Here is a 10,381-nt window from a genome sequence, read left to right as displayed (position 1 = left end):
CATAAGAAGAGAAGAATCCTTGGAAAAGACCCTGATGTTGGGAAAGGTGGAGGGCACAAGGAGAAGGGGACGACAGAGGACGAGATGGCTGGACAGTGTTCTTGAAGCTACAAACATGAGTTTGACCAAACTGTGGGAGGCAGTGCAAGACAGGAGTGCCTGGCGTGCTCTGGTCCATGGGGTCACGAAGAGTCGGACATGACTAAACGACAACAACAAATCCTGTTAGCAATTGGGAAAGGTGGCCAATCCTCTTCCTCACCATGACCACGAGGACCCAGGTTTTCCATGTGCCCATGAAGTGTGGGATGTGATACATAAGTAGCAGTCAAGTACAACATTCCTTGTTTTCCTAGAGCGGACATGCGAGGAAATGTTTAGTTCAGCCAGTCAAAAAACTTCCTGTTTCCTCCTGGCTGTGGCATACTTCCTTTTGCATGTGACTAGAGGTGGGTGTGACCTTACCTGTCCAGGTAACAAAAGGGAGAGGGCACACAGCCCCCCCTTTTAGCTAGTCCCATTTAGCTAGTCCCAGCCACTGGGAGTATCTCCATATGGGATAGATCCACATGTATATACTTTGTAATGTATATACTTTCTTCAGGAATCCAACTGTGAACTGAATGAGTGAGTAAACTACTTTTATATACTTTACACAAGATTGTGGTGTGTTTATTCTTTTAAGAGGAATATAAGGGAACTTACCAGGAACCTAATAGTGAGAGGCTTAAACAAGTCTGCAACCGCTGTGCATTAAAAAGGGGAAGGTAAAACTCTGCTAAGTTATAGAACTTGCTAGCGCAAGTTAGGAAGGATATTAATTAACAATATATCCTCTCCTGCCACCCTGAACATTCCAGCAGGAAGTTGATGGAGAACCCCAACCACCCTCAAACAAAATAACAACATAGCTGCTTTAATAGGTTGAGATGCAGGAGGAACTTTTAACCCCACCCCACACCCCACTCCCCAGGAGAAAGGTCTTGGCAAGCACTGGGTCACAATCCACTGGGCTAAGTCGGGTGAAGCAGAAGGCAAGCATAGCATGACATTTCTCTTAAAGGCTACAGCTCAGCACCACCCCACTCAGGCTATGTGCTCAATAAGGGCCTCATCCTGATCAGGAGGGGCCACATCCAGGTCTCCGACTGCACCAGAGTCTGCACTGCTTTCCTGCAAAGCAAGGGGGAGAGGAGAAGGAAGTGTGAGGGGGCAGTTTGGGGGAAGGAGAGAAAAGTCCTGTGGAGAAACTGAGGCTGGAGAATGAAACTCCCAGCTCTCCAAATCCACCTCGTTCCTCCATTCCATAGCAACAGGTGAAGCCCCACAAGCAGGAATGCTGCCCCCTCCCTCACAGGTGTAAGGTGGGGAGGCTCTTCCTGCTACCCCCTTCTCCTTTTGTTTCCCTGGGGGGTTGAAAGGTGCCAGGAGCCCAAATCCCCAGAGGCTTCTTTGCCCATGAGTCGCACCCCAGGTATCAAAGCTCTGCCCCCTCTGCAGGTGGGCCCAGGCCCCCTGCATGCCCATGCCATAGAATCCTAGAAGGGACCACCAGGGGTCATCTAGTCTGAGGGAATCCATTCAAGTGCTGAGCAGCTCTTCCTGTCAGAAAGTTCTTCCAGATCCTTTGTCAGAATCTCCTGCTTTGCCATTTGAATCAGTTGGGCAGAAAACAAGCCTGCTCCATCTCTCGCGGGACGGCTCTTTCGACCAAGCTGGCAGTAAGTCACACCATTCAAGGTTGGCGCTCATTCTTTCTTAGCAAAAAGAGCATGATCTTCACAGACTTGGCAGAGGGTCATCATGCCTAATGAGCGTAGCAGCAGCTCAACCCGGGTAGGTCTTACCCCAAGAATCAGTTGCCGAGAATGAAAGCTCCCAGCTCCCCACAGCCATCACGTTCCTTCCTCTCCAGGGCTTTCTCAGAGCGATCAGAGACCCCCCCCCCCAATTCACCAAGGTTATAAAACAACAATAGGCAAGATTATTCCCTAGCTCTACTGAACATCACAGGTGATGCTAAATTCCCCCCAGTCTCTTTTCCTATCCCCCCCCCCTTAAAGCCCCTTTTCCTGCATCAAATCCGGTCTTTGCCAGCGTCCATTTTTGCCCTTGTCATGGAGTAGGGAGAGAGATGGGTTCAGAACTCTGGGTTTGGGACTTCCTTTTGCTCGAAGGAGGAGATAAGAGAGCCTTCTTCAGATATCTAAAGGGCTCTTCCGTGGAAGATGGAGCAAGGTTGTTTTCTGCTGCTCCAGAGGTTTGGACCTCAGTCCATGGACTGAAATTACAAGAAAGGAGATTCCAGCTAAACATCAGGAAGAGCTTTGTGACAGTAAGAGCTGTTCCACAGTGGAATGGACTCCCTCAGAAGGGGGTGGACACCCTCCAGCCCCCCCAGTCCCCCCCAACTACCTTCAGGGTGCAGCAGAGGATGCGGAGGCCGTATCCAAGGCAGAAGAGAGCAATCGCCACGGCAGCAACGGAGAAAATGAGCAGCAAGACCTTCACAGCAAAGTTGACGCCCTGGGGAGGAAAAGAGAAACAGAGGAGAAGACCACATTGGGGCTGCTGTTCCAAACTGTGGGAGGGCGCAGCAGGTTTGGGGGAGGCTGCTGCTCTGGCCCCCCCAATCTTGTAACAGGGCCAACCGCAAGCCCCTGATCCGTGATGGGATTCTGCTCACTCACCATGAGATCCCACAAGATTCGCTCGCACTCTCTCTGTCTCCAGTCATAGCCTGGGCTGGGCCGGGTTGGAGAAGGTCCCCATTCGGTCTGGCACGTATTCTTTATCCAGTAGAAGGTCTGGTCAAGGTTTGGGATCCAAGCGATGCCTTTGGTCAGAGCCACAATTCCAGCCACGACACTGGCCAAATTGAAGGTGGTGGCCACATGGACCTGGTTCCAGCATGGTGGGAGAGGACCAAAAATGTCAGGTGAGCTCCCTCCAGTCCAGCAGGCAACCTTGGGTAGGGCTGGGGGGGCAGTGGGGGCAGAGCTGCTCAGGCTTTCAGCTTTTGGGGGACTGGAGGTGGGGGAGGGGCTGAGCCTCCATTTCTCTCATCATGGGTCTACCGGTCACTTCCCTTCCCCCCTTACACGTGAGCTGAAACCTCATAGAATCATAGAACTGTAGAGTTGGAAGGGGGTCCAATGGTCATCTAGTCCAACCCCGTGAAATGCAGGAATCACACAGCTTAAGAATATCTGACCCAGAAATCTTTGAGATCAAAAGTGGGCGACCCAGGTTTTCTCTGGCACCTGCCACACTTACCCAAACGCCAGCACGTCTCTCGCCCATGATGGACAAGGCTCCAGAGAGCATAACCTGTGAAGGGGGAAAGGCCAAAGTGAAGGAAGGCTGTGTGGGGCAGAGGGGAGGGAGACACACAACTCCTGTTGCTCCTGGAGCCACCAGAAGTGGCCTGCACCCCACCCCTTCTGAGGAGACCTTCCTCAGCTGCTTCAGTGGCTATGGGACTGAATCACAGAATTGTAGAGTTGGAAGGGACCCCAAGGATCATCTAGTTCCACCCCCTGCAATGCAGGAATCTCAACTAAAGCATCCTTGAAGGATAGCATCCCACATCTGCTTAAGAACCTCCAAGGAAGGAGAGTCCACCATCTCCCAAGGGACTCCTGTCAAAAAACTGTCAAACAGCTCTTACTGCCAGAAACTAGCCAGTGGTCTCTGGGGATCTCTGTTTACCTGGAAGTAGGTCTGGGGTAGGATAGGAAATAAAGGCCACAGAGAGGATCCGCTGTCTGCCTAGTGGGGGACTGGGAGATGCCTGGGGCTACTGCAGGCTTCACTGGACTCCTAACTCCCAGCAGCCAGCATGCCCAGTGGTCAAGAATCCAGGCTTATTTCTGCTCCTGCCCACCCACCACCTGCTCTTCTGAACTTCACACGAGATGGTGACCTTGTGCAGTCATGGGAGGCATAACTGCATTTGCCCAGATCCATCATTTCTTTCTCCCTCCTTCCTGTCAATCTCTCTTTCTCCCCTCCCTGCCTTACTGCTGTTTTCACTATGGGATGTCAGACTGTAATCTCCTTGGGGGCAGGGACCTGCCTGTTTGTTGCCTATATAGCTGAATTGTGCCATGCTTGCTCATGGCAAATGTTGGTTCTCATCAGCCACAATCCTCAGGGAGCCCTATTGCCCCAGTTGCAGTACAGGAAGAATAATCCTGACCTGATCAGTCCCTCACGCTTGTTGTGAGGAGGTTAAAGTGCGCAAAGTACCCCTGAACATGTCTGAAGTGCTTCATAAACTGTAATTCGCTTCCAAGCATGGCAGCTTCCCAGGACTCACCAGGCCTCCCATCCAGTAAGGCGCTCCTGTCCGTATGTAGAATAAATGTCCATAGTCATTCACCACCCCAAGACTGATGACCACGATTCCCAGCAGGATCTGGGCCCCCTGAAAGGCAAATCCACCCAGGTTAAGGTTTTCGCAAGAGACATGTTTCATGGAACTTCAGCATTGCAGAATTGGAAGGAACACCCAGCGATCATCTAGTCCAACCCCTGCAATGCTAGAATCTCAACTAAAGCATCCGTGACAAAGGGCCACCAAACCTCTGCTTAGAAACCTCCAATGAAAGAGAGTTCGCATCCTCCAGCTGCTATGTCAGAAAGTACTTTCTGATGTTGAGTCGGAATCTCCTTTCTTGCAACCTGAAGCCATTGGGTTGAGTCCTACCCCCCAGAGCAGCAGAAAACACGCTTGTTCCATCTTCCATGTGGCAGCCCTGGAGATCTCTGGAGAGAGATGGCCATCGTGTCATCTCTCAGTGACACATACAAGATACATTGAGTGGCTCTGTTGACTTAGGACTCCCATGTGCCCAGTCTTTAGTTTGGTTTTCCGCATGTGTGTGTGTGTGTGTTTTCCATAGTTTAACAGTGGTTTTCAATCAGTGTGCCCTGGCACCTTGGGGTGCCTTGAATGACGCTCAGGGGTGCCGTGGGCAACGCTGGCCTCTGGCCTCCTTCCCTCCCCTCCCCTCCCTCCTCTGATGTGCTCTGGGGTCTTTACCTCCCAGAGGCCCAGCCCTTTTCTGCAGCAGAGGCTGCCAGAAGGACTCTCAAGGAGACATGAGAGAGAGGAGGCTGAGGAAACACTCCCCAAGGGAGGGCGAGAGGCTGCAGGCAAGGGGTGACATAACTGGGCCCCTGAGCCCCACAGTGGTGCCGCAGGAAGAATGTACTTGGTAAAGAGAGGTGTGGACTCAAAAAAGTTGAAAACCTCTGGTCTAACTATATTCTGCATGTTCTGAAAGAAAAGACTTCTCTCATGTCACCTCTTGCTCTTCATGAGCCTGTATAATTTATAGGCCTGGGAACTCCACTTTTGCAACCGACAACTGCTGTTCGACAAAGTAAAGCTGTGTCAAATGTCACAATGTTGTGTTGATTGGAGAAATCCACCCCACACCCCCATGGCTCCATCCCTATCTCAGCACACCTGAGATGAAGGGAAAGGGGGCGGGGATTTGCAGTGCTCAAATGTCATTGGTGCATCTTTTCTGTGGGATGCAAAGGGTTAAGTGCAGTCAAGTCGCAACAATCCCTAGAGGACTGTGGAGGACTGTGGAGGAACACATGCCTAGCTTGGTTTCCTGTTCCTCCACATGCAAATGAGTTGGGGAAGCGGCAGATAAATTCACTAGCGAGAAGCCATTTCCCCCCTCTTGGACCAGACCTCTCTTGGACTTCAAGGAATCAACATCTAGTGAGGATGAGATGGAGTCTCACTTCCTATAAGTGAACTTCACATGTATATATCACTTTTTACCTAAGCCAGTCTACCTCTTGAGTGTGCTGTACCTCGAGATGCTTGTAAGTAAACATCTTTTATACTCTTAAGAGCATTGTGTCGTGTCTTTTCTTTTAAGAGGGACAAAGGGGAAATACCAGGAAAGTACACTTTATTTTACAGGCTTAAATCAAGCCTGCGCAAACGCTTTTCTGCTGTGTATTTTGCAAAAGGGGAATGTTTATACTCTGCTAAAGTTTGGTGCTTGCTAGCGCAAGTGGGGATAGGATATATTAAACAATATCTCCTCGTCCACATCCCTGAACATTCCCACAGTTTCACTCCCACCTCCTCCTGCAAACCCACTTTTATAGGAGAATCTCCCCATTTTATTCCATCTCTGGATCCATTTTACGCAGTTAGAGCTTTGCAGTCTGAAATCTGTGTGTGTCCTTTCCTGATAGAACAGGCAGAAGGTTGTGCAAGCCTTCTTTTCTTATAGTTCTGAGAGCAATAAAAAGGAATGATGTGAAGATGGAGAACGAAGCACTGGGCAATCAGCCAAGGATCGTGATGATGTACATTAAGTCTCAGGTCAAGAAGGGAACAAAAAGTCTCCACAGAGAGAACTGAAGGAAGACCTTGGCAGACCACTAAGATGAGGAGCAATCGCTCAGAAGACAATGAGGAAAGACACTCGAAGATGGCTATGTATTTGTAGATGTGATTAAAATGAGGAGGTCAGAAGAGCCAAAGCATCTCTGAGTGGTTTAAGAATGAGTGACAACATGTTGTAACTGTGCGACCACAATGAGAAAGCATTGCTGCAATTGTCTGGTCAGGTTTTCATTGACTCAAACTACAAGAAAGAAGATTCCACCTAAACATTAGGAAGAACTTCCTAACAGTAAGAGCTGTTCGACAGTGGAATTTGCTGCCAAGAAGTGTGGTGGAGTCTCCTTCTTTGGAGGTCTTTAAGCAGAGGCTTGACAGGCATATGTCAAGAATGCTTTGATGGTGTTTCCAGCTTGGCAGGGGGTTGGACTGGATGGCCCTTGTGGTCTCTTCCAACTCTATGATTCTATGATTCTATTCTATGATTCTATGACTGTGTAGTAGTTGGACGGGCATCATCAAAGGTAGTCTGTCTGATATTTTGGGAAGCTGATCCTACATACATTTGTGTTAAGAAAGGCCTAATTCTTCACTTAAAGCCTGTGTCTATTGGCGTTCCTTCAGGGAACTCTGATTAAGGCAAACCCTTTAAACTTTCTCCAACATTTACATTCTGCAAACACAATCACTTGTTCGGAACTCTGTTCTTGTGAGATTGGCCTTCAGGGCATGTGGCCCAATCCTGCACATGCTTCCTTGGAAGTGAGCCCCTTCATTGAATGGCTCTGCTGCCTAGTGAGTGTCCAGCAGATTGTGTAGCCAGTTAAGTGTACACACACACATACACACTTACCCCCAAAACTTTCTGCTCCCCATTGCAATGGAGCCAGCAATGGCGGGCTGTTGTGGGGGCAGAGGCTGGTGACTGCTGGGTCTTCTGTGCGGGCTCCTGCTGCCTTGCCCAGCACTGCCCCACAGCCTTGAACAGGTAAGAGAGAGAAGACTCCTGGTTGATGGTGATGTTGATCACATTCTTGTCTGAAATCTCCGCAGGGACCTTTTGCTCGTTCAACGTGAGCAAGCCAGTGGACATCTTGGCCTCTTCCAGTGAGTACAGGTGAGAGCAAGAGGCACCTGGAGGGACACCCAGAGCAATGTGTTACTTTGTAATATTGCAACATTTATGGTTGCATGCCCCTCCAATCTCCATGTGGTGTGAGACTCCAGGGACTCATGTTTCCTTTGGGAAGGAGGCACAGCGGAGACTGTGGTGTCTTTATGATATATGGTTTATTTACACCATTTGAGCAGATGGGGCTCAACCACCTGGGAGAAGGAAAACTGATTTTAAACCTCTGCTGCCTTGAGGGATACGGTATCTCTGGGAGAAGACAAGGCTAAGGAGCAAACCATCCACAAAAAATCCTGATCGAGTCCCCAAGATGGTTGGATAGCGCAGTGTTTTTCAACCTTTTTTGGGCAAAGGCACACTTGTTTCATGAAAAAAATCACGAGGCACACCACCATTAGAAAATGTTTAAAAAGTTAACTCTGTGCCTATATTGACTATATATAAAGTAATTCTCCCATGGCACACCAGGCAACATCTCGCGGCACACTAGTGTGCCGCGGAACAGTGGTTGAAAAACACTGGGATAGCGCCTCAAACGTCTCATTCTGGCAACTCCTGGAGCCCAGCTGGTGGCAAACATCTTGCTCTGCTTTCCTTTGGACCACATCAGCGAGGCTGAGAGGGGGGTCTTGTCATCTGGGCAGACCAGGACCTCCAGACACACGGCCCTGGATTGTGACCCGGGGAGGTCACGTCAGTGCTGCTAATGCAGTGGTTGGACTTCACCCCCAGTGGTGAACTCTGTTGTCTCTTAAGACAGACAGATGTCAACAACAAAACAGCCTGAGCCTACGATGGAGGGGTTCATAGCATTAACCCCCCCCTTTTAAACAAAGGTATTTTCCTCCCATGGCCACAGTTGTGGATTCAAACAGAAATCCAACTTTTCTTTCAATTGTTGCTTGCTGCTTTACCTCTAGGTCTCATCACTTCCACCTTCAACTCTGATCTATCCTTCTTACTACCTAGCGTATCTCATGAGTTGAGGGAGGGGCCTCATACTGTCTTTCAACACTTGCTGGAGCCAAAGGCTAGAAGGACTCACATACAGCCTCCTTCATCCCCTGCCCCAAACTCATAACACTTTTTAAAGACTGTTTCCACAAACATTTGAAACTCATCTTGTGGTGAGGTATGTTAGGCTGAGAGGCGATAACTGGCCCAAGAGAACACCCAGGGAGCTTCACGACTGAGTGAGAATTCGAACCCAAGTCTCACCTGGGTCCTATTCCAAAGCTTTAACCACTGCAGCCCACTGTTTCAGTGTATCTGTTTCAGTGTATCTGAAGAAGTGTGCATGCACACGAAAGCCCATACCTATGACAAACTTAGTTGGTCTCTAAGGTGCTACTGGAAGGATTTTTTTTTTTTTTGGCTCTGGGAAGTGAGCTTATGAGAATTCAACCAAATTATTCCCTGCAAGATACATCAGGCTGATACTGCCTAAACTGTCTTGCTCTCTCTCACACATAATAATAATAATAATAATAATAATAATAATAATAATAATAATAATTTATTATTTATACCCCGCCCATCTGGCTGGGTTTCCCCAGCCACTCTGGGCAGCTTCCAACAGAAACATTAAAATACACTAATTTCTTAAACATTAAAAGCCTCCCTAAACAGGGCTGCCTTCAGATGTCTTCTAAAAATCTGGTAGCTGTTTTCCTTTTTGACAAGGGATTTGCTTGCTGGCTCAGTGCTCACGATTGCAAACACAAGCAGCTAAAACCTCAGCTTTTTAAAAAAATGCCCCAAAGAAGCCCTCACTTCTTATGGTTGGTGTGGCCTATAGGTAGGATCAAGAGGATTAGAATGGTGGAATCCAAGAACTGTAGAGTCAGAAGGAACCCCAAGGGCCATTTAGCCCTTTGCCAGGGCTAGGCCTCCATGGCATTCTGCCTGAGGTATGGTGAGCCAGATTTCCTGTTTGGATCCACAGCCATTTCTGGTGGGATTCTCAGAGAACCAAACCCCGGGGGAGACTCACCCTTGGCAGAAACGCGGACACTCGCTGGGGTGGCTCCTGGCTGTTGGCGCTGCCAGCGGCTGAGGCTGCGTTGCTCCGAGGGGCTCCTCTTCTGCGCAGATGCTGTGGCAGGAAGGAGCAAGCAAAACCAATAAACGGGCCAATTCTGGCAGCAGCCTCTTCCTGCCACAATTGCCTCAGAGGGGATTTCCAGTCTTGGAGGCGCTGGAGCTGAGCGTGCAATGAAAGTTTTTGTCCTCCTGATGAACCCAAGATGCAGCTGGCCAAGAGAACAAGGGAGCCCTGCCAAAGCCGTCCTTGGAGGATGTCAACAAGCCGCTACTCTGGACATTGAAATGGAAAAGGGCATTTGTAATGGCAAGAGCGAGGCAGGCCGGCCTCTGGAGACCAAGTGGGGAAAGCCGTGCTCCAGCAACCCGGGCGCTGCTTGCGGGCTCCCTCCCATTGGGGCACCACAAGGAGAAGATGCTGAACCGTTTGGCCTGATCCAGCTGCTGCGGAGCTCTGCTTAGCTTCTTCTTGTTGTTGTTTAGTCGTTTAGTCGTGTCCGACTTTTTGTGACCCCATGGACCATAGCACGCCAGGCACTCCTGTCATAGCTGCCAAGTTTTCCCTTTTCTCGCGAGGAAGCCTATTCAGCATAAGGGAAAATCCCTTAAAAAAAGGGATAACTTGGCAGCTATGACTCCTGTCTTCCACTGCCTCCCACAGTTTGGTCAGACTCATGTTCGTAGCTTCGAGAACACTGTCCAACCATCTCGTCCTCTGTCGTCCCCTTCTCCTAGTGCCCTCAATCTTTCCCAACATCAGGGTCTTTTCCAAGGATTCTTCTCTTCTCATGAGGTGGCCAAAGTATTGGAGCCTCAGCTTCACG

The 10,381-nt window shown here is 49.5% G+C and overlaps 1 protein-coding gene across 1 annotated transcript; it reads right to left on the bottom strand.

The window, feature by feature from the left end:
* Positions 1 to 640: 640 nt before the first annotated feature.
* TMEM176B (transmembrane protein 176B) lies at positions 641 to 9,794 on the bottom strand. Its single transcript, XM_060282013.1, has 7 exons — positions 9,508 to 9,794; positions 7,236 to 7,516; positions 4,322 to 4,429; positions 3,277 to 3,330; positions 2,691 to 2,900; positions 2,416 to 2,526; positions 641 to 1,173 (listed from the first exon to the last, which is right to left on the bottom strand). The coding sequence occupies exons 2-7, from the start codon at positions 7,473 to 7,475 to the stop codon at positions 1,087 to 1,089; spliced, it is 810 nt and encodes a 269-aa protein (XP_060137996.1). The 5' UTR covers positions 7,476 to 7,516; positions 9,508 to 9,794; the 3' UTR covers positions 641 to 1,086.
* Between the last annotated feature and the right edge of the window lie 587 nt (positions 9,795 to 10,381).

The sequence above is a fragment of the Zootoca vivipara genome, chromosome 13 (genome assembly GCF_963506605.1).
Source record: "Zootoca vivipara chromosome 13, rZooViv1.1, whole genome shotgun sequence".
NCBI classification, from domain to species: domain Eukaryota; kingdom Metazoa; phylum Chordata; class Lepidosauria; order Squamata; family Lacertidae; genus Zootoca; species Zootoca vivipara.
Note: the sequence above shows the minus strand (reverse complement) of the source record. Positions and strands in the feature narration are given on the sequence as shown.

What these genes read in the sequence shown, in the direction of transcription:
- TMEM176B (XM_060282013.1), bottom strand. Translation starts at nt 7,475, where the DNA reads ATGTCCACTGGCTTGCTCACGTTGAACGAGCAAAAGGTCCCTGCGGAG. An exon ending in GGGAGCAGAAAGTTTTGGGG is followed by an intron (nt 4,430 to 7,235) that starts GTAAGTGTGTAT and finishes TTTGCCTTTCAG; the next exon opens with GGGGCCCAGATCCTGCTGGG. An exon ending in CTTACTGGATGGGAGGCCTG is followed by an intron (nt 3,331 to 4,321) that starts GTGAGTCCTGGG and finishes CCCCCTTCACAG; the next exon opens with GTTATGCTCTCTGGAGCCTT.